The sequence below is a fragment of the Labrus bergylta genome, chromosome 8, assembly GCF_963930695.1.
Source record: "Labrus bergylta chromosome 8, fLabBer1.1, whole genome shotgun sequence".
Lineage (NCBI taxonomy): Eukaryota > Metazoa > Chordata > Actinopteri > Labriformes > Labridae > Labrus > Labrus bergylta.
The window spans coordinates 6,216,360-6,238,439 of NC_089202.1; the positions used below are offsets into that span (position 1 = coordinate 6,216,360).

At 40.3% G+C, this 22,080-nt stretch overlaps 1 protein-coding gene across 3 annotated transcripts in view; it reads right to left on the minus strand.

Moving 5' to 3' along the window:
• The window catches only part of triob (trio Rho guanine nucleotide exchange factor b), a 103,052-nt gene that overhangs the window by 54,270 nt on the left and 26,702 nt on the right, over positions 1–22,080 (minus strand). For all 3 annotated transcript variants that reach the window (XM_065957654.1, XM_065957652.1, XM_065957653.1), the window contains exons 3-8: positions 8,649–8,723; positions 7,499–7,613; positions 5,132–5,324; positions 3,853–3,957; positions 3,181–3,651; positions 2,232–2,354 (exon numbers count right to left, since the gene is read on the minus strand). In XM_065957654.1, coding sequence (XP_065813726.1) covers positions 2,232–2,354; positions 3,181–3,651; positions 3,853–3,957; positions 5,132–5,324; positions 7,499–7,613; positions 8,649–8,723 — 1,082 coding nt within the window. The remainder of the gene's footprint in view (positions 1–2,231; positions 2,355–3,180; positions 3,652–3,852; positions 3,958–5,131; positions 5,325–7,498; positions 7,614–8,648; positions 8,724–22,080) is intronic.

The following is a 22,080-nucleotide window of genomic DNA, read 5'->3' on the forward strand; positions in this document are numbered from 1 at the left end:
CTATAAACCTCATACCACAGAGGAGAAATGATCAGGAATAAAAGTAAATGTAAAAATGTATCTGTTCAGTTCATTTATAAATTGCTGTGTTATAGTTTCAAGTAGATTGCTGGGGTCGTTTTCAGGGGCTGTTTGAGCATATTCATAGCTCAGGTGTGATATGTAACATTTCATTTCTGCCATCGAATCCTGCTTTTAATCAATTTACAGTAAACACACACGTACAACTCCATTAAGGACGGTTTACGGAAGTAAAACACATATTGTTAAACATTAAAAGTGTGCACCAAGCCATTCAAAACTACTGTTGAATTTCTGTTATTTTCTCCTCTAATAAAATACAACACTCATTAAAAACGGCTGCTTGCTCTATCAGAGCTGTTAAAAGGAGTTTGGAAAGTTGAACACATAACTTGATGTTATCATTAAGTAAGCAGTAGCCTCAGGAGAAATGTGTAGGAAGCTGCAGTTTGATGTATTTTATTACAAAGGAATTAATCAGATACTTCATTTCTACCAAAGGCACAATAAACCAAACGTTTCACACCAAACCTCTCAGATAAAGTGACTCTTTAAATAAATAACAGAAAAGTTCATCACTCCAAAAGTGCATTTGTCAAGTGCCTCCCACAGGGGGCATGAGAGTTACTAAACACCATCTGTTTTTTTCGAGTATTACAGAGAATGTATTGCCTAATTTCATCAATAGCATGCTACTGTATTTACCCTTTGACTTTAAGTTGATTATTCCACACCTGTAGCAATCATCCCTATTTAAATAATATGAGAGAAATGCTGATAGTTTAGCAAATCCTTTAAACCAGTAATACCAGTGTTGATACATCAGTGTAAACTGGCAGACCTGTCTGGGTGTGATCATGTTTTTGTTCCTTTTGTTTTCACTCTCTTATACATTTTAAAACATGGCAGTTTGTCTACATGAACACACATACACACACACACCCTGATGCTGTGAGTTTCCACTCAGCAATGCAGGCAACAGGAAGAGGAAACGCTGCTTCCTGTAGAAGAATGGGTGGAGGGGGGGCAAATTCTCATTCTGTGTTTACCCAACTGTGTTCATGAGTGCAATATATTGTCAATATACGTGTGAGTGCAGCTCCATCTGTCTTTTCCACCTCTGTTGTCTCTGGGGTTATTGGTTCATCTCTACCCGCAGTGTTGACACAACTGGCCCTGGTTCTCTCCTGAAGTGGCCCTTGGGCCCCCATGATGGGACCAGCAGTGATTTGTGGCACTGTGTGCTATAGAGATTCATAGCGGGGCTCCTGCTCTCCCTAGGCTACAGTTCTCTCACAATGACAACAGTTGCTGTAAGATGAAAAAAAGTCAAATATCTGTTGTTTATCACTTTCACTGGTGTAAGGATTGGGATGTTTTTGTCCCTATCAGAGGTGCACTGGATGTGTTCAGTTCTTTTTCAGTTCTTTTCTTTTCTTTTGACGCCACAAAGCAAACAAGAACATCCCTGACAGATATTAAATACTTCAAACTTGATGTGCTGTATATGTTTTTTTTATTTGCAATGCAGGGATTTTATATAATGTGATGAATTATAATTGAAAATAAAGTGAAAATATAAGGGAATTAGGGTACTTCAGTGGAGGACAAACCCGAGCAGCAATGAGGTGTCAGGGATCAAGATGTGCGTTTTTTAGTTGGTATAAAGTCCACGAGGGGTTAAATGAACTGGCAGAGCAGAGCTGGTAACGCCGCAGAGTCGATACAGAATAATGTCCACAGCTATTTTAAGTCAGCAGCAGAGCTCCACACACTACAGTGAGGTACAGGAGGGCAGGGGGGGGCGGTGGAGCATGGCAGCAGAGGGCAGCACACAGCTTTGGGAGGGGCAGTGAGGCAATATGGGTCAATTATGGGAACAGCACTGTGACAAGACATGACACTGGGGGCTGGGGGGGGGGGGGGGGGGGGGGGGTGATGCAGAGTGGAAAACAGCTGAATAAAATGAGAGAGGAAGTGGGAGGACAGAAAATATCAGTCCACGGCCAAAAGGAGAAGAGGGTGCAGGATCAGGGCTTTGAGGAGTAGGGGTGTGTGTTTGTGTTTGTGTTTGTGTGGCGGTTGAACAGGGATGGGGGGGCCTTGGCATGTTACTGTGAATGACAGTAATGGTGATAGTTTGTGACTGCATTGCCTGTGTGTGAGGGTGTTCATGCGCGTGCATGAAAGAGACAAAGGCAACATCTTACCATGCAGTTCATAGCAAAGTGGTTGTGCTGGGTCTGCAGCTCGACAGCGTGCTGGTGGTTCCCTCCGATCTCTGTGTAACTGGTTAGAAAAAGACCCTTGTTGTGCATGATCCAGTCGAACATCTACACCCGGGAGAGAGGGAGAAAATGCAGTTACCTTTACAGGATGCTCTACAAATGAAAAGAGCCTTTCCATCTTCTGTTCACTCAGATCAGCAGCAGTGAAAAGAGGCTGCTAAGTGGTTCTGTTTTAATTCTTTGATCCTCTTTCTACATGTATAGAAAAGAAGTGTTGAATCCCAGCTCTGACACTTTCCACTGCAGGATTCTGCGTTTGCCTCTAGCTCTTAACGGCTCATATCAGTACTTTTCCAAGCTCTAGACACGCAACCACACACTCTCCTGAAACAGTGACAACATTCATTATCGCTGTCTTTTTTTCTTGTACATGAAGGCACAGCTCAGATATTTGACCAAGAAAAAAACAGGAGGACTTGAGCACAGACAAGAATAAACACATCTTATATATATATATATATGAATCTGGAGTTAAAAACATCAGAATTATTTTTTTTAGGTTCTTCGAACAGTGGCCCACTGTTTTCAGACAGTCAATGCACCTCGTCTTTAAAGCAGAAAACACTTTTCCAGTAATCTGGCCTTCATAAGGATGATCCTTGAAAGTTGATCTGAGGATTTAAATGTGTGGATTAATGTAATGATCTACTATAAATACCAAGCAGAGAGCGGCATGCATGCACATTCATCCATGGGATAAGTTCCTGCACAGGATAAATTACCTGCAGGACAACCGTTTACTGGTACATATAAAAAATAAAAGCACCAAGAGGGCAAGATTATCAGGGCTTCAGGGAGGAACCAATTAACCTCAATCATTGTGTGAACAGCATGGATGATTGAATTATGTAGAAAAGACGAGCAGTCTGACCTTCTCTGCGTCCTGTTCGAACAGACGCAGCTGGAAGCACTGGTCCAGCTTCAGCTTCCTCATGTGCCACAGCTGCTGCAGATTTTGACGAGTCCCGTGCAGCTTGTCCAACAAACCCGTCACTTTAGCGACCAGGTTGTGGGCGTCTGCGTGCGTGTGGAAGCCGTGGTGATGGTCGTTGGAATCTCCGCTGGCTCCACCAGTGCGATTGCCATACCCGCTTTCGCTGCTACTCCCGCCACCTGCTGTATGTGCCTGTAGCCTTTGGAGCAGCCTGCGCCCCTGCACATCCAGCTCTTCCACCGATGCCTTGGTGGCCCTTTTCTTCAGCCCCGCGTGTTCCTCCATGAGCCTCCGAGCTCCCTCCAGGTCCCGCGGGAGATCACGCTGGGACAGGGTGTCCTGGAGCTCCTCGAGGCGTGACAGTGCCCGCGCTGCATCGCTGGCAAAGGTCTCAAAAGAGAGGCGCACCTATAGGGACAGTTAAAATGACTTAGAATTGCCAAAATACAAACACTACTGAATTTCAGTTAATAGAATATTTTTAGGAGATAAGACCTGTTAATATATTCCTTTAGAAAGAAGCACAGCCATAGATAAAAAACTTGTTTCTTGTTGTTTTACTTCATAAAGAGAAAAAAAAAGATAGAACAAAAGAGAAAGTATCCAAACCTCAATCCAGTCATCATGGTTATACTCTAAGCTGCCCTCAAAGTCAGCTGTGAGTTGGGATGGGTCCACGATCTTGGATAAACCCTCTAAGGAGACCATCACCGTCTAGAGTAGGAAGGAAAGATTGGCATGATTAAAATCAGAAAAGAGAAGGATGAGGTAAAACAAGGAAATAAAGCAGGCAAATAAAACATAAAAAGCAGTTTAAGAGGGTATTGCCTTATAGTTATCCTCTCTATCATCAATATCTCAAAGTAATCAAATGTTAACTTACAAACTTACAAAATATTCCCCACTGTTACACCCAGATTATGAAAAGAATGTGCCGTGTCAGTGGCTCCACACGTCTACTGTTTGGATAGGTGGAGTGACCGAAAAAAAAAAGAAAAACATTCCAGAAATTCTCAGCAGCCGTCATATTATCATTCATAAGATGCAAATAGACGGATATAAGGAAGCAAAAACAGAAACCGATGAGGTCCACTTGAACAAGGTAAACACAATAAAACACAAAATAAACAGTTCGATTTGGCGCTGAAGTCTGCTTTTGTGCTCTCACATGAAGACGCTACAATAACAGAAGATTTTATTTAGCATCTTTTAAACTGGAAAGCAAACTCAAACACTTAGAGAAGTCGTTTTAATCGAAGGTGTGACCCCCATGCTATGAAAACATCGTCTTTTTTTACTGGATAATGAGCAACAGTTGTGAAAACTCGACAGCTCTTTACGAGGGAAGAGGAGGAAACATCTTTAAAACTTCAGCTCATCCTGATTTTATTTGCAGCTACAGACTCAAACCATTGACCTCATGTTTGATGTTTTTCCTCATCACATTCGCATGTTTGACATCATGCAAAAACAAAAAAATTGGCTTGTCCAAACACAACTCACTGCTGTCGAGATGAGATGCTTTGCCATGTCCCATATATCCCAGTTTCCATAGTAACTGGGTCAGTACTAAATATACCAGCACCACATGCCCACACGGGACAGAACAGAGCCACTGTCACAGAGCAGCAGTCAAATTAGATCTGATAGATTAGCACCGATAGCTATGCTCAACTATGAAGAACTCCAATAGCTTATAACAAATCCTAAATTATACTGATGTCACCAGCAAATACCAGTATCTCCATGAAGCAATCTGAAACCATTTGTGCAACAGAGCTTTTTCAGTTTTTGTGCAACATCCACAGCATCAAAAGCCAAGCTTTAGTGTTAAAAGGTTTACTTTTCTGTTTTGAAAAGTGATCCACATATGTAGCATGGCACTTACCTCAAATTCAAACTTTGAGCTGCCAAAGTTGGTCCTTTGCTTCTGCCAGAAGTTGTCCGGCTTGATGATGAGGGCGACGTGGATACAAGAAGGAAAAGACTCCTGAAGGATCTTCAGCAAGGGCTTGATGCTGTCCCACTTAGAGCCACGCATGTCCACGATGACTGTGAAGCCATGTCGGGCGACTTCCTCACTGCACAAGACACAAATAAAAGAGGTCAACCCTTCAAGAAAGTGAAGATTTATACACCAGGATATAAAGAAGCTTTAAATGATTCCATCATGCTAACATTGAACCATTACAGAAACTCAGAGGAGATCATAAACAAATGACAACAAAGGGAAATATTAAATACATTATTGTTGCTGCTTTAGCAACAGAAATAGACAAAGCACACATCAAAGAAACTTATTGTACATTTTGTAAAGGATCTGTCTTAACTGAAACAGATGCCCAAAAGATTTAAAGTCAAAGATACCATGCAAACCTCCAGAGCATCTGACGAGGGAAAAAATTGTTAAAACATTGAAGTGTTGAAATTTCCACCGCTGCTTACCAGGAGTCATGCTGCTGTACGAGTCCATAAAAGGTTGTTTCACAGCGTTAAAGGCTTTAATCTGAATGTGTCTAACTAGGAGACAGAAACAGACACACAGGCCCTGCTGCACTAACTCACTCTGACCTCACTCTGAAAACAGATCGGCAGCCAAATGGGAAGAGAAAAACAGAGCAGAGCGGAGGGAGGGAGAGGAAGAGAGAGAGAGAGAGAGAGAGAGAGAGAGAGAGAGAGAAAGAGAGAAAGAAAGAAAGAGAGGGAGGGATATGTAACAAAGACAGAAGAAATATTTAGACAAGTAAGATAGAAATCAGGCTGAGGAGAAGAACCTGACCTCCTACTGAATTAGTGACACATGGTTCCTTTTCAGCCTAAGATCAGATATCTGGTTTCCTCTACAGGATCTATTTCCTCTCTTTTTAACCTATCAACACAGTTTCTCCTGATGCAGCGCAGACAACCTGTCTTTTACTGCTTACACCTTAGACAAGATTCAAAGAAAAGCATTAAAGGCGGTCATCCCTATGGCAACATCTCTTCCCTTTGGCATGTTTTAATTAGGTTGAATGAATAATAACTAAATCTTATACTTAGGATGTTTTCATGGACTTGCATTACTTTTTGAGAAATAAACACATCCAACAAAATAAGGAGTATGTATTTTTAACATGAATATATTTAATCATCTTCTTCTGCATCTCAAACTGAACACTAATAAAAGTTTAACTTAAAACTGGAAGATGAAAGCCCAAGAACGACAGCAACATCACAGTTCTTACCACTCTTCTGCTTCATAATTGGACTAGAGTCTGACCACTATTTGTTTTAGTTTCCCAAATCTTGAAAAGATGTAGAAAATACTTTGTTCCAGGGGTCATCCTCTCATTAGAAGCTTGTTCACAGACATAAAAAAAAGGACTCGCAAACTATGAAGATCAGAGTGACAACTGCTGACTGAAATATACACAGATGTTGAGCATTTTGTAAGTTTGCCCTGGACATACAAGAACACCCTCAGGGAGCACTGGAGAAACCTGGACCCAATTTCTGCAGTAATTGATCTGGACCGCCCCTTGCCTGAAGACAAATCTCTAAACTCTACAGCGGGGGGAAAAAAACCTTAAAAGCACCAAGCCTGCAAAGCAATAGAAAAAATGGAGCACAGGAGAGATCAGAAGTAGCAGAACAGAGAAGGGCATGCTTCCCTCTGACTAATCACAACGGACTACATACAGAACCGCCCGGAGAGGAGTGTTAAATGTGAAGGAAAGGTGCTTCTAGACTTAACAACTATATAGAAAGAGCTACAGAGAATACAAAACTGCATCCTGTGGCAACATGTTTCCTGCAGTATATACAATAACGATGCAAAGGTGGAAACAGGGAAAAACGGGGGAATGTCAAGACATTATCAATAACATAGGGAGAGAAGTGAGAGCTAAAAGAAACCCCCCAAAAAAGAGGTGATGCGTTTCATGAAAGTTAGGAGGAAATGAGAAGGTAGAAAGAGAAACGGGGGGGGGGTTGAACCTTCACAGAGAATTCAAAATAAAACCATCCCAGCTCTCTGTAGCCTCAGGTTATGCTTCAGCCTTTTAAATCCAAGCAAGGTGGGAAAGTCTGACACAGAGAAAGTGATGAGAAGTGTGTGAGTGTGACTGCATGAGCGGCAAAGAGTTGGGAGTCTGTTTCAAATTAACCTAGGATCAAGAATAGGTTCCTTAAGTCAGCCCATGTGCAAGTTCAAAGTCTGATAAAAAAAAGTAAGGATTCTTTCATGAAACCCTGAGTATGTAAGAAGATTTCCAACCTGGGAATAGTGGCCAGGTAAGCTATGAGCCGGCGCAGGTCTTCGGGTCGTATTCTGTCGTGGTTGCTCCGTGCTGGAAAGGTGAGAACGGGACCTCCGCGTCTGTCTCTGCCACCTTTGGGTAGAAACCAGACAACAAAAGAGTCATTTAATGAAACTTACTTCCCATGATGATCAAGCTCAAATACTGCAGCACGGCTTCACTGAACACAGCTTAACGTTAAAGACCACATAACCTGCAGAATACAATGAACCCTCAAAGATGTCAAGTACATACAGTAGTTCTCTGATATCTGCAGCTGATATGTGTTGGTACCATCTGTGAATGTGTCTGCAGATAGTCAGGACTATACTGAGTCATACTGAAGCATCAGAGCGCAAACTTGTCTCACAATGACGAGGCTAATAAAAGCCTTTCAGTGAGGATGCTGCAACCAAAAACACTAATTATTAATGAAAAGAGAAAAACACTCTCTAACTTGATTATAATTATGACATTGCCCTTTTGGTTAATAGTTAAAGCGGGAGAACAGTTTATGGAGATAAGTGTGTCACATTAACCAACCTAATATATCACTGCAAATGAAGCTTAAATGGAAAATAATAATAATTATACCCAAGCTGCCATGTTTTTAAATGGCGTTAAATAAAGTGGGTTTGTCTCTTCTTCTAAGGTTGCATCTTGCATCAGCGTGCAAACAGAACAATATGTAGTTGATGCAAAACACACTCCAACGCAAGGACTCTGCAGCAATATCAGAATAAAAAAGCTCAGTCAAACACGGGAAGTAGAGTGAAATTTCAACATCCTTGTTTGGGATCAAGGCTGATATCTGCTTGTTAAAAGAATTGACTAAATTCCTGAGTGTTTTTTTGTATAAAAACAGCTTCTGAAAAATATTTTGTTCACTTGAAAGATGAGACCTTGTGTTGTCACAGCATTTTCTCCTCTTGAACACTTCCCATTTGAAAAGGCTGCTCAACATCATAGCTAATGTACTCTACATATTTTGTTTTTGTCTCTTTCTTTTTATTGAAAATAAAAAAAATAGTTTAATGGAAGTTTTCATTAGTGACACAATAACACATCAGGCCACATTCATTTAGGGACACATGCCAAACAGTGATATTAAGACGGTACATAACTGACCTGAGAGGAAGGCGACTTTCTCCTTGAGGATGGGAAGCACATCGATGGCCTTCATATCCTCATTGCGATGAAACCCTGAAACACAGAGACAAACAGAGATGTCAGCACAGCAGGAGGATCTTTAACAAAAATGAACACCAATCTTTGTTTGTATCTTTCACACTAAAGTGGCAAGCGATATATACCGGGTATTTCTCTGGCTTTGTCTGAGTTTGCTGAGAATGCTTCAGTTTGACCGACTCAGCACACTGTTTGATATAATCCAGATTACCTCAGTCTAGCATGTCAAACAGTAGCACTGTATGGAGCCTATGTGAGAAACTGTAAACATGATGAACGACTGTCTATTACGTACATGATAAAGGGTACCGTGAAAATACTGCAAGCATGGACCATAGACTGTAAAAAACCATTGACAACATGACAGCTCCCCAAAAGTGAAGCCAAAACCATTTGGAGCTCCCCTGACTGACTTTCTGCAGTAGAGGTCATACAGTAAGCTCGGCCAGCTCCATGTTAACAGATGGGACATGCAGATCTATAAAATCTAAATAAAAGTTGAGTTTCTAGCTCCAGTGTTCATTTTTTCTCAAAGGCTTAGTTTTAAGAGGTAAGCATGTAAAAAAAAGAACATAGGGGGATGAAGAGAAAGGACGTCCATCTCTACATGCAGTCTCTGGCGTGGACATACAGCTTTGATTATACCACCCTATTCAGCTCTATAAATGTTAATTAAATAAGTGAATTAAAGAACAAAAGAGAAGGGGCGCCGGTTAAATAGTGGTTAGTGCGCACGCCTCCTCCTCCAAGTGGGCGGCCTGAGTTCCAATCGAATCAACCTTTGTCTCCTTTCACACATGTAATTCCCCACTCGCTATCTCTCTGATTTCCTACTATATCCACTGTCCTATCTCTTCAATAAAGGCACAAAAATCCCCAAAATAAATCTTTAAAAGGGTGATTGACGGTACATGACATAAGCAAACCCCAATAACATACAATTTCAGTGTTTTTTTTTTTCTTTTTGTTTAATATTGAATCATTGTTTTAATGACAGGGTGATCCATTTTGTTAATAACGACTAGTTAATAAGTGTTAACCCTGGTAGGACTATGTTGGTCCTGCCTGTTCTGTTATTGTAGGGACTTCAAATGTCAAAGCTTTTCCCTCGCACTCCTCAACAGATGGTTCATACTGGTTGGTACCAAGAAGCAACATGGAGCTATTCAGCATACACACACATCCGCACACACACTGACTTTTATCTCTTTGGTGTGTCAGAGCAGTCAGTCATGAAGACAACTGAATCAGCCGTAAAAATGTGTCATAGTCAAATACCAAGGCAAATGATCCTCTTCACATTATGTGTCCACGTACTGACACATCTGATGATACCTGTAAAAAAGGCTTTCATTTAATATATTCTAAAGGGGGCGTGATGAATTCTTAATGACTGCCACAATGAAAGACTGCAGGCTGCACTGGGAAGCAGAATAATCTATATCGGAACGCTCTACACATTTGCCATGGTATTGACAGCTTTGATTGATCACTGAGTGTGAGTGCATGTGAGAGAGGAGGTGGTGGTGGTGGGGGCAGCAGCGCCTCTGCCGACGCACTCAGTGATGTCATCAAACATCCCTCATTGTAGCTGTGAGTCATCTCTCTCACATTGACACACTAAATATTAGGAAGACGTATTTGAAGCTATAACCTCTGCTGTATAATAACAGATTACAGATGTGACCTTAATATATCTTATATTTTATTAAGCTCAGATCCATTATCTGATACACACTGATCTAGAATTGATATAAACCTTTCCTTTACTCTATGATTATGTAACATAATGAAATAAATCAGAGGAAAGAAGCCTGATATTTTATTCTGTATTCAGTTCAGTAGAAAGAATGTAGAAATTATGATTTCATCTTACAATCTACACATCTGCTGAACGTGCACCTTCAAACTGATGGTCATGTGTTTGTGTGCATTGGCATTTCTGTGGAGGGTTTTTGAGACTTCCCTGCCAAAGCGTCATTCACAAACGTCTATTCAAAAGAGGGAAATGATCTGCAGCCGTTCAGATTTCTCCTTCCATTTCAAGAAACGATTGAATGTTGATCGTAGCGCTGAATCTGTGAAGACTGTGATAATCAACGTGAGCGTGGACATCAAACAGCTGCCCAGAGGTCAATCACAGCATGGCGTCTGGTACTCTCAACAGGTGTGACTCTCTTCATGCATTATTAAATATGTTTGGATTATTACTGAGGACTCTGTTTGAAAAGCAGTTAGTTAGCCGGTTGATGATTCTAGGATAAGATTATTGGCTAACAAGCCAATTATTAAGAAAATCACAGGACAGGTTATTGAAGTAGCTACATTTCTATGGCAGGAAATAAAAAAAGCACTTTCCTTTCATCTTATTCCTCATGTAGTCATACAGTTTTTCATGTTCATGTGTCTCAAAGTAAAGTAATTGCCTTAATAACTGGAATATGACAAGCCAACAGCTTGATTCAAGCATGGAGAAAAAAAAAATGCTCCTTTCAGGTCATTGAATTTCAAAGGGAAAACAAAGAGAGAAATGTAGAAAGCTACATGATTGGATGGACAGATAGAAAAAAGATACATGGATCAAAGGCAAACGCAGACCAAAATAGACAGGCACGAAGACAAAGTGCCTGATGGGAATGACAGAACAGAGAAGCAGAGGCTGATACTGATTCCGATGAAACTGCAGAGTACAGTGAGATGGATATAATGATACAGACAGAGGAGGAGACTACAGAAAGAGAGAACTAAATAACTCCTACAGGTCCTAATGGCTCCTGTAATATCGATTCCATCCACGGTCTGAGGGAGTTAGGAGCAGCAGTCAGGCCTGGATGACAGCCCATTAGCTCCCTGTGGGAAGTGGCCGCACTGGACCAAACCTGACTCACGGAAAATGTCACAACCAGCTGAGGTGAGATGGGACTGAGGTAGCAATAATGGTTTCATTATCTTTCCACAGCTGGTAAGAGGATCGAGAGAAGAAATAGCTGAGTCCTTTGCAATCTACACTCATAGTTTGAAGATTTCCCTCTATGCTGACTGTATCTTTATACTGTAACCTGCTGCACCTGCTTCTCATCCACCTCTCCACTATCTTTATCTCACACAAAGAAACACTGGCAGTAGTTTAAAAACAGAAAACAAAGATGTAGACTCTCATTCTGTGTCTTCAAAAGATTGAATCAGTGTGTGTATGTGTGCATCGCATCAGAGATTCAGGGGCCTGAGCAGAAAGCAAAAAAACACTTTTCTGGCACTTTGAGTGTGAGCACATGTTTTTGTGTGTTTCCTGTGAAGTGTGCCCAGACTCATTCCTCACTGTGGTGCTTTATGTAAAACACTGGCACTGGCTCACAGCCAGCTCTGACCTCTGTGCTGCAGCTCTGCTAAAACTGCAGTTGGTCACCTTTTTAAATACCACATTTAACCAAGTCTGGCAGAAAGCTGGACATGCGTGCACTTTTGGGTTTATGTGGAAGGCTACACAGCAAGCTAAAAACAGATGTGGCTCCCGTGCAAGAAGCACAACTGGATTTCATAGATTGAAATTTGGATGAGCATATGGATATGGATGGGATTAAACCTGTGTAAGGAATAGAAAAAAATATTGGCCAAAAAGTTAAAAAAAAAAAAATTATGCAGTTAGAACCAAGCGTCAACCTCTGGTGTTAAAAGTGAAAAAAAAACCTGGATGGCTGGATGTTAAAAAGCCCATTTTAACAGAAAGAAGAAAACTGTTTACAGCCAATCTATCTAACTCACCCGTTTGATTTAATAAAGGATATGAGTTTTTCATAATTAGGGGCTCGACTGATATAATTGCAAGCTGGCATGTAATAGCTGTTTGCCAGGAAACTAAAAGATAGCCTCAGTCCTGCTTCTTTGCTTGTTACTTGGTTAATCAAAGGTTGATTTAAGCATTTTCAGTATAGTTGGGCTTCAAATCTCCCCTTCGGTGATGTCACTGAGACAATGTCCATGTTTTCTTCAGTCTATGGTTGGAAAAGGATTATTCATCAATTCTACCTCCTTTGTATCTAAGGATAAACATGTAGCAGGATAATACAAATCTCTGCATGTTAACAAATACTACATAAGAATCACAGAATGGTTTAGGGAATCTTAACAATATCCCAAATGATAAAGGGCTGAACCGGAGATAAGACATACCAGCCAGACATTTTCTCTGTGGGCCGACGCACTTTGCGGCCTAAAAAATAAAAACCACTGTCAGGCAGCAACAGGTGAAGGGAGGATAGGTGTGAGGCACTGCGATGTAGAGAGCCGGAGGAGCAGGTGTGTGACAGGGAAGTGACTGTGAGACATCCTTAGCAGTAGGAGAGTGAGGCTGTAGCAGTAGCAGTGAGTTACGTAGATCAATGGTGGCCAAAAATTAAAAACATCAGGCTAAGATTTTGTCTAAGGCATTTACAGTAAGTCCCTCTCATCTTTGTCATTTGGTGGATTAATAAGTATGCTTATTAAAAGGTCACAGGGATCATGTAAAGGTGTGTCTTGTTCGACAGGTCTAATCTCAATTTTCCCAATCAAACCCTGCCTATTTGCATGCCCACTTGTCTATTGCCTATATATGATCACAAAAAAGAGAGCAGCTGAACATTAACAGCTGAAGAGGAAGTTTTTTTCTTTTTTACTACATGATGGCCCGTTATTTGTGAATCACAGGCATAAACCCACACTCCCTATCCTTATTTTAGTCATGTTTACATGCAGCAGTAATCCCATACAATATCCCTTGGAAATAAAGAATTACTCTATACACACTGTGATTCATGAAATCCTATCATTGCCTCCTGCTACACACACTCACGCAGCAGAACACACAGTCACACACACAACAATCTCCTCTCTTCACTTCACACAACCCCTCATTTACAAGTCTGCCGAGCATGAAATAAAGCTTTTCAATCACAGGCTGCTTGTTCATAACACACTCATAATGAGAGCAATCCATTTTACTGGCAGCCTGCACTCAGGGCTCGGTAAAATGAGGCGAAATGCATCGTGTTGGTCCAAGAAATAAGCTTCTCACCATGAAGGTAGAAAGCTTTTCTTTTCTTTTTTTTCTTTTTTTCAAACCAGGGCTCATTATGAAATATTTGCCATTGTTTATCCACAAAGTAAGAAGAGGAAAAAGGTGATGACTGCAAGAAAGGATGTCAGCTGCACACATGACAGAGGATCATTAAGACAGGAGCAGTATGGGTCATCTTTATCTATGACACACATGCATAACACACACACACAAAATTTGCATTAATGTGTGCATTTTTCTTTCTGCAGATTTAACAATGGAGACATCTTGTGCATATACTGTATATAAAATAGAGAAAATACAAGTCTGTCATGTGGAGTGCACATAATGTATGATACAAAATAATAACCTTATGTGTCAGATATGTATCTTTAAATGAAAGTGTTTACTTTGCATTGCTAATATAAATGGAGATTATTGAGCTGTTGTCAAACTTATTTTTCATCTTTTTGAAACTACTTTTTCACGAATAAAGTTGCAATGACAGTTCAGTATCCAAAAAGTTTTCCATTAAATGTACAGTCAATATTTGTTATGCTTGTGTAAAATAATTATAGTCTGTCCAGTGTTTTGCACAATTTTTTCCTGCTCAGTTATAGTGGCAACTTGTTTTCACTGAGGTCTAAGTTCAGCAAGTCCCTTTTGGTTTTGCTGCAATATTCACAAAACCACAGAATACAAAAGGTGAAGACGCATAATTGCAGCTTTCAGAATAACCGAGCCTTTACATCAGACTGGACAGTTTCATGCTTCATTTAAAAATCATTTCTCAGTCTGTGTTTCTGCAAAGCCTGACTCCAGAGTCCCCTGTGAAAATATTTCACTTGCAGCTCCAGCAGTGATTACACAGCATTCTCTCTCCTGTTGCTCAGTGTGAGTTTAGAAAAGCACACAGACGGAGGGCCAAAAAAAAAAAAAAAAAAAGGCAGCGACACAGATTTACCCTGCTCAACTCTTCTCGTCTTCTTGTCTCTCCGAGAGGATTCTGTCCTAAATCCTTAAATTCACATAGGCTGTTCAGCAGAGAGAGAGCCACAGGACAACACACACAAAGTGTGCCAATCCATTTTCTTTCAGCCATCCTAACTCCCCTGGCTGGAAACACTCGCATGCTGATCTGAATCCACCACTACAGACCTGTTTGTGTTTGTGCCTTGTACCAATTTCTCACGCCAGAGACTGAAAACATCCTACACACTTTAGGAAGCACACTGGGTTGCAGACCTGTTTCTAAAGAAATTTATTGAGAAGTAATGAATGTGCTAAGTTGAGATCAGAATGGAAAAAAAGAGTTGACCAAAATTGCAGCATGCGCAGAGATAAACACAACAACTTTCTTCACCTATCGTAAAAGCATCTCATAACTCAAAAAATAAACACAACTGCATATGTGTGTCGTCTTTCCACAGAAAAGGCGGCCTCAGTGCACTGTGCCAATCCTTTCATTTCCAATCCTTTCGACCACAGGCTAGACAGTACATGGTGCATCTGCGCAGCCTGGCAAGCAGCGTGATGCCAATCCTCTGGCTCATAACCTCATAACCTCAAACTCAGAGCAATTACAAGCTAGTCTGTGTGTGTAGTACAGCAGAACATACCAGGGCTGCTACTTAATACTGAAGAAAAAATATGGCCCAATTTCCCTGACTGTGGCGCTGAATGCCTCAGCACCAACCTGACAACATGCAAACCTGCGACTAAAGATAAACTGTGTGAAGACCCAAAGATTTAGAGCAGCAGTCACAATGAAATGCATTTCATAGCACTTATATACACCCAGAACTTTCTGCAATATTTCACAGTGCAGATGCAACAAATGGATTCTGTATTATCATCTATTCATAATCGCAGCTATATAAATGTATGCTGTTTAAGAATTTAGGGTCTGCTGTGTTCAAGGATTTACAGAGCATGTGATTATGATGGATCTCAGATGGCTCTTTTATTCTTCAGTTCTGGGTCAGAGCCCAGGATGTGAACTGCTATATGAGTTTCAGTGAAAAGAGACAATTGGGAGGCATTTGTTAAACTGTACAGTCTGGTTGGCTCAGTTTGGCAAGGACTGGAATGGATCAGATGTGCAGAGCTTTTAAAAGTGTCTTAAAGATGGAGGACTATAGGAGATGTATTTAGTCATTAGTTTGTGTGTGCATTATCTTAATGTATATAGGCATGACTCTGTCCTTTGTAAGTCTGCATGTCTTTTCACACATTTCATGCTTCTTTTTTTCAGTGTAACAAGGTGTTTGTGTGTGTGCATGTGTGCTTGTGCTCTGACCGGTGTTTCACTGTGGAGCAGTGTGACCGACACACCCTTTGCAGTTTTCCAAGAATAGCGCTCCACCAGAGAGAATGACTTGCCACTTTTTCTGCTTTTTGGGTAAAACTTTGCAGAAGCCAGGAAAGAAGCAAGGCGACAGGCGACACATAGGTATTCCACTTCTGCACATTACAAAGTTGATATCCCATTGTGAGAAAAAGAAACACCAGTGTTTTCCAGGAAACTTTTGAGCCATGACTGTCTACCACCGATGGCAGAGAGTTTACAGTTGGGTGTTTGAAGTGAGGGGAAAATAGAGAGCTCTTCTGTTTTGTGGTGTGGTTAAACTTTTTGTGTTTTGAACTTCAACTTTTTATAAGCAACTTTGTTTGACAGATGTGGTAGAAAACCAAATACGCCAGCTTTCTGGGACAAGACATTGCCTGTAGATTTTCCCACACACATCCGAGTTGACTGGTGGTTTGACACCAATAGAAGCTCTTTGTTTCCGACTGTCAAGTATTTTTACATTTCAGGTCAAACAAGTTAAATTGACTAGAGCGATGAGTCACAGTTTCATATTGATCTGAAAATGGGATTCTTGAGATTTTTCCATAAACAATTCCAACAATCAGCTTTTACAATACATTGCAAACATGTCACTCCATTCAACATTTAGTCATGTTACAAGAAGCCCGTGAAACAGATTTATTGTGATTGTATATAATAGACAAACGCAAAATATGAAAAAGTAAGTAAGTAAAAGTAAAAGTAAGTAAAAAGATGTATTACATGGAATAAAAAAATATTTACCAATATAAATATAAAAGTCTGATTATAGATCAGGGTTCACAGCAGTGCACCCTGATCTATAATCAGTTGTAGCATTATTTTCAGGGTTGTGTAATGTCTGCTTGTTGGACTGCTTTTGTTCATGGGCGTGGCTTATTTTCATCTGCTTACACTCTCATCATCATCATCTGTCACATGAAGATCCCATGTTGTGTGCTATTTCTGCTTAGCCCCCGAGTACAAAGAGATATCAGGCTGCTTTTGCCTATGTTGTGTGTTACATGTATGTGTTTAGTGTGACGACCCAGTCTAGAATAACATCAAGTGCCTGTTGCCCCGATACAACAGCAGAAATAAGATAAACAACTTTGAGCTCTTTCTGTGGTTCTGCCTCTTGCTCCGTGTCTTTATCGGTCTCTCTCCTATAACCTTTCCATTTATTTATTTTGCTATCTTCTACTCACACACAAACAGTCTTTCTACCCTCCCTCAGATGCAAAGCCACTTCTAGCAGTGTCTACTCTACTCCAGTTCTGTGACCTTCAGCCTGAGCTGGCAGGGGGCCTGGGGACTGTGGTGAGCTCGGCTTTCATCGGGTTTCTCATATTGTTGTTACAGTGTGGCTTACAGTAAAAATAACACTTTGCTCCTACCGCAACCCCTCGACCTGGATATAACCCCTAAGCACAGCAGAAAAAGGGGTATAGATAAATCATAACAAAAGGGGGCAGTTAGGAAACCAAAGGTAATATCATGGTACAGCTCTGGACTGGCACTGCGCTTTAATGTTCGATCTATAACTACAATGTGGTTCAGGCCTTCAGACTCAACAACTATTTCCCATAACGAAAGAAATATGAGATTTCTCTTCCTGCCTGTTCTCTCTCCTGTGTTGTCATATATGGCAGCTTGGTCTATGGCTCAATGAATCACATCATGAGACTGCTGGTACCCCTCTAGAACCATTGGAGGGAAACTGATGGGTCAAATAAACACGTCACTTTCATCCAGCATTCCTTTTCCCCCGTGAGGCAAGAACTTTTCTGACAGTTTTTGTTGTTGTTGAAATGTACTATTTATGACTTTACTAATTAACAATATAAGAACATCAGTTATGTGCAAAAGGTTTGATAAAGTGTGGTGCTCTAAACAGATTTCCACAGCAATGCATCAAAACCAATTGCCTGTTAAGTAAATCTACCAGCTCTTTCTTTGATATTTGTCTTTTTGTTAATATAGTGAGTCTTTAAATAGTCTTTCCTTTTATATATAAATAAAAATCACATGGTGGGCAACAAGAACAGAAGTATATTGGCCAAAGAAGAAGTTGACAGTGTGATCAAAGAAATAGGTGGCAAGGTAATGTCGGACAGCAGTTAAAAGACATTCAAGGATGAAAAGTTAAAAAGTAGTAAAAGTATAAAAGCTGTGACTGGAAATCTTTGGGTGTCTCACGATTTGGTTTGGATTTTAATTCTTGGGGGTCAAGAATTTCTTGCTGCTCCATTTGGCATTCTACTGAGTTAGTTAGCATTAGCACTTAGCAGGGAGTGACTGATTAGACACAATTGACACAATCGATTTTTTTGAAGTTATGAAGGTAATAATCTTGATTTTTTTTCCCCCCACCTCTAAAGCCATTCCTTTTTATGTGTATTTTATATTCTTCAGATATTGTGTTGTATTCTTTAACTCAAGCAGCACGATTTGGAGTTAGACTTACCTGATACATACTCTTACTTTTGGATGGTTAAGGACACCATAGGAGCTGCATAACAATTACATTTACAATTTCTTCATCACCTGATACTTTATTAGTGAGTCAAAAATGCACATCGACAGTTCCCAAGGCTGAGCTGACAGCTCTAAATTGTTTATCTGACCAACGATCCCAATTCTAAAAAATAAACAGATTACAAAAAGAGTAGAGAAAACCTCAAGCAATATTTCCTATACCTCAGTGTAGCTCTTTACCACAATGTGAATCGTCAGTTTATCACAGAAAACTCTGTAAATCTGGTTCACACCATTCAGAACAACAAATATAACACACCACCTAAATATAGACCTTTTAAATGCAGCGTGTGAGCAGCAGCAAAAAGGCAGCGCTAATAGAAAAAAATGCTCAGCAGTTTTATGCTAGCAGCCAGTGAGTGTGCATAAAAAAAAAGAGCATTTCACTGAGCTGTTTGTTCAACAGATAAAGGGCACAGAGCAGTTTGAATGCTGTATAATGAAACACTGTGTTCACAATCACATTATAGCTGTTGTGACATGTGTCTGCATTAAAAGCACCAAAACAACGAGATACTTAAGAGGAACCTGAAACAAGCCCTGGGATGTATGCGCATGCTGCACAAACACAAAATTGCGTGTGAGTGTCTGTTTGCGTGTGTTTCGTTTGTAATCTCTTAAAGGTTATAATAAGCCCTGACAGAATATAAGTACGATGTGTGTTCTTATTATGGTGCTACAGCTGTTTCTCTATTCCTTTCACACTTCACTGAGCCCGGATAACAACCTCACCACCGTGGAAGATTTACAAATCTCTCCTTTTTTTTATGCCTTTGTTTCTCAACTCACATGTGACATCCTTCCACTCTCCCTGTCTCTCTCTCTCTCTCTCTCTCTCTCTCTCTCTCTCTGTATTCTCCTCTCCCATTGCTGACTCTATTGACTTCTGACATACTTAGTGTTCCCCAGGCCTCACTAATGGCAACCCTCTGTGTCTCCTGCGAGCACTTAATATTGTCTTCTTTGTTTTTAATGCAACAGCACACTGCAACATGTTTAAATTAGGAAGAATGAAAACATGGCAGAAAAACAGAAGACTCGGGCAGTGTCCTTTTGATTGGAAGTGCTTCTCTTGAAAAATGATCAACCTGCTGTAACTCTGTGTCCTGTGTCCTGTGTTAATACAGGACTGTGGTGACAATTCCTCTTGGGGTCTATAAAAGGACTGGAACATCTACAGTGTCTGTAAAGTTTTTAAAGTCTGCAACAGAGATGACAGGCTTTTATTTTCCCAAACAGTGACACTTTGAGAGCATTGCTTCTTGATACTTGTTATGATAGTTGTTAAGGAGTCTGTTCGTTTGATCATACTATAAAAGGGAAAAGGTCTTGCATAAAGAAAGACGTAACACCTGTCCCATGGCACACAAGAAAATGCAGATGTGTAAGAAATTCTCACTCAAGCCCTATTCAGACTGTCGTTTTAAGCATCGATAGTTACGCCCTTGTGACGTCTCGCCTTCGATCTGAAAGTTGCGCAGTCGTAATGAGGGGACAAAGTGAACTACCCTCTGAACTGTCTTCAGAGGTAGTAACAGAGGTGAGACGGTTAGAGCCAGCTGGGGAGCTTCTGCTGTGCTGGGCTTCCGCATACAGACTGGGACACCAATATTACACCATCATGGAATCAATATGAATGTACAAAGATGTGATGACGAATGAGCTTAGTAACGGCACTTTTGTGAAAAAAAGCTCAGTCTGTAAGGGCTTCCTATTGACTAAATGTGATCTCATTCTGCAGCACTCTCATGACAAATGGTACTATTTGTCATAATCGCCTCACAGTCAGCCATCACCTCCTCAGACGTCTGCATTTATTACTCTCGCTGGCACCAACTCTTTGAGATTGAAGAGAGGATAAAAAGGAAAGCTTCCATTTTTGTTGAGAGTGATGGCTGTAGTATCTTTAAGATACCTGATCTGTGAGGTTAAGGCCGAGTTTCATGTGTTGGATGTTACATTTCTGGTGTTTAATCTTCTCTGCTGTGCTAAATAACACTTTGCATAGATTTGCCATGGTTTGCAGCTGTAGCCGTGCAGGCCTTCAAACTGTTCAAGTGGTTGTTGTTTTTAGCACAAGTGTAGTCTTAACTTTTAGTTTTGCGGTTGTACTTTTTTTTCCAATTCATAACCTGTTGTTACTAAAACAGAAATGGTGCTTGTGCAGCACAGAACAGACTGAGCACATTGACTCACATACTAAACAGAATAAGAGCATCAGGGGTTTGCATGATAGTAGATGTAGTCAATAATATTCACAAATGCAGTGTTTTTTTCGTGTCTCATTCTTCCCCCAGAACCAATCTGTAAATCCTCTCACATGTGAAACAGATACACACTGATATAAATGAAAGTGTTAGGACATTTTGATCTAAGTAAAACCAAAGGATCACATCATTATTGTTTTTGTCAATTTTGCAGCAAACACTTTGTCTAAATGTTCTAGGCACAGGCACAGCACTTACTGAGAGTAACGTACACAAGCCCACAAAAATAGCCCCAAAGTTGATAATAAGTCCAAGGTTAGAACTTTCTTATTGCAGCTGAAGGTCTATACTGAACCAGTAATTCATTTTCACAGACAGAGGCTATAAGCATGCAGTTTGAAACTGCAGCAACAAGTTAGATTGCCTATATGGTTTACTTAACTTCCACATGCATCAAAACTGCATCTGTTTCTCTGAAAGGCAAATATCCATCCCTTTTATGAACAGTTGTACTTGAAACATGCATCATACATGTAATCAACTGTCATCATAACCTACTGTCATGAAAAACTGAGGCAACAGAACTCTGTTTTCAATCTGAACTCTTCTTACATTAACAACATATAAAATAATATTTAATGGTTATGCCGTAAACTGTAATACAAGGATATCTTTCAACAAGTTCCATTTCTTTAACAGCATCAATATTTTGTAATTTGTTTGTTTTTTGTAGGGGATGATCTCCTCTTACAGGCAGGGAGTTTTTTTTTGTAATTCGCATAAGGAATCATTTTTTATTTTTTTTTAAGGCACAAATAATTGAAGAGACAGCTACATTGACAGCTTTCAAAAACACAAACAAATTGGCTATTTATGTATTTATAATGGAAACATCTACACAAAATGAATTGTATTAGGTATTTCATCGTTAAATCAAAATGTAACAAGTCCTCCGACAGAATCAAGATGGTGACCACAACTGACTTTTCTTGGAAATATCCCTCTACAAATGTTACTTTTAGAAGTTCACACTTTTTGAATGCAGAAGTTTTTTTCTTTGTTTGACATCTCCTATTGTTATGAATCAGAATGAAAATTGTTTCTGGATCAAGATAACAGAAAGTAAAGAAGGATACTCTACCTGAGAGTCTGATCAGGGTTTTTCCAGCCTGGGCGTACTGCCAGCTGTGGTTATCCAGCACCGCCATTGTAGACCAAAACTAGCTCTCTACAGTCCCAATCAATTGTTGCCTACATTATGCT